This window comes from Amphimedon queenslandica, unplaced genomic scaffold (genome assembly GCF_000090795.2).
Source record: "Amphimedon queenslandica unplaced genomic scaffold, v1.1 AMPQUscaffold_5181_Cont22845, whole genome shotgun sequence".
Taxonomy (NCBI): domain Eukaryota; kingdom Metazoa; phylum Porifera; class Demospongiae; order Haplosclerida; family Niphatidae; genus Amphimedon; species Amphimedon queenslandica.
The window spans coordinates 1-1,639 of NW_003554512.1; the positions used below are offsets into that span (position 1 = coordinate 1).

At 33.3% G+C, this 1,639-nt stretch overlaps 1 protein-coding gene across 1 annotated transcript; it reads right to left on the reverse strand.

Moving 5' to 3' along the window:
- Positions 1–856: 856 nt before the first annotated feature.
- LOC105316092 (propionyl-CoA carboxylase beta chain, mitochondrial-like) lies at positions 857–1,589 on the reverse strand (the record flags this gene model as incomplete). Its single annotated transcript, XM_011410896.2, has 2 exons — positions 857–1,029; positions 1,383–1,589. Coding segments are annotated over 2 exons (347 nt in total), but the record flags the coding sequence as incomplete, so codon positions are not given.
- Positions 1,590–1,639: the final 50 nt, after the last annotated feature.

The following is a 1,639-nucleotide window of genomic DNA, read 5'->3' on the forward strand; positions in this document are numbered from 1 at the left end:
ATAGTCCACTAGCTACACACAGTCAGTGATAATTATTATGTATCTTATTATAGTCTGATGACTGCTGTAGTATCCCTGGAGTACAATCTTATATGGTATTTTATGATAATGGTTTTATGTACTGCTACCAGTGCAAGTAGCTGAGGGAAAGAAGGTCTGAGAAGGAAAGACTCTGTACTTTCAATGAATAAATAATTACATGATTTAATCTTGACTATTTCAGACCTGATAATAAAGTTACATACAAAACAATTTTTATTTAATTTTTGATGGATACAGCCACTGTTGCTACTGGCCATAAATTATAATGATTGAGTGTACTACACTGTACATAGCCAGACACAAATTATGAATATACTCTAGCTATAAGATGTATCTCCATATACTTATCATTATTGATACTGCATGGCTACTGATGACAATGGTCCATTGCTTGAATATGTACATGTGATAGAAACATGTACATGTCAATCTTATTGAACTGCAACATGTCTTGCCAACTTTAGACTAACTTAGTGCCAATAAATTGATGCACTTTATAGTGATAATAGTAATATCACTACAGAATCTGTAAAAAAATTGCTGCAAAACCATAGACTATAGCCTTGGGTATTTTTCAAAATTTTGGCATTTTCTTAAAATGACCATAACTTTAAAAATTGAAGTCTGAATCAGCTCAAACTTGCTACACAGCATAATGACATCAATATGCATCAGAAAATTTAATAAAAATTTGGGGTGATTTCGGAGCCATTTTTTGGAAAAAACCATGGGCTATAACCTTGGGTATTTTTCAGATTTTTGCATTTTCTTAAAATGGCCGTAACTTGAAAAATTGAAGTTGGAATCAGCTCAAACTTGCTACACAGCATAAGGACATCAATATGTATCAGAAATCATTACAGCTACAGTCATGGTTACCTGGTAGAAATCCCGGTACATCAACGAAGGTTATCAGTGGAATACGAAAAGCATCACAGAACCTAACAAACCGAGCACCTTTAACTGATGCATTAATATCCAAACAACCTATTAATAATAATAATAATAATAATAATAATAATAATAATAATAATAATAATAATAATAATAATAATAATGATGATGATAAACTTGGTAGTGCAAGTCATTAAGAAACTTAAAATCAAGCAATCTGATTGGTCAATTACAACAACTACAGACTAGCTTCTATATAATGGACACTTGAAAGTGTCTCTGTTATACAGAGGTGTCCTTTATGTGGAGGTTATTTTATACAGTAAGGAATGTAATTGGTACACTAGGTGCTGTCCGTTAAATGGAGGTGTAAGCTATAGAGAGTGTCCATTAAGAGAGGCTATACTGTACATGTTCATGAATGAGGTACAACACTAACAACTGACCTGCTTTTTGGTTGGGTTGGTTAGCAACCACACCCACTGTCTGTCCGTTCAGCCTGGCAAATCCCACAATTATATTCCTAGCGTAGTCGGGCATTATTTGGAAGAACTCTTCCTCATCTACAACAGCTTTGATGATGTCAGACATATCATAGGGTGTGTCAGATGAAGGGGGAATGATGTAATTAAGAGCCAGTGAGATCACGGTCACTATAATAATAATAATAATAATAATAATGATGATGATGATAATGATAAAT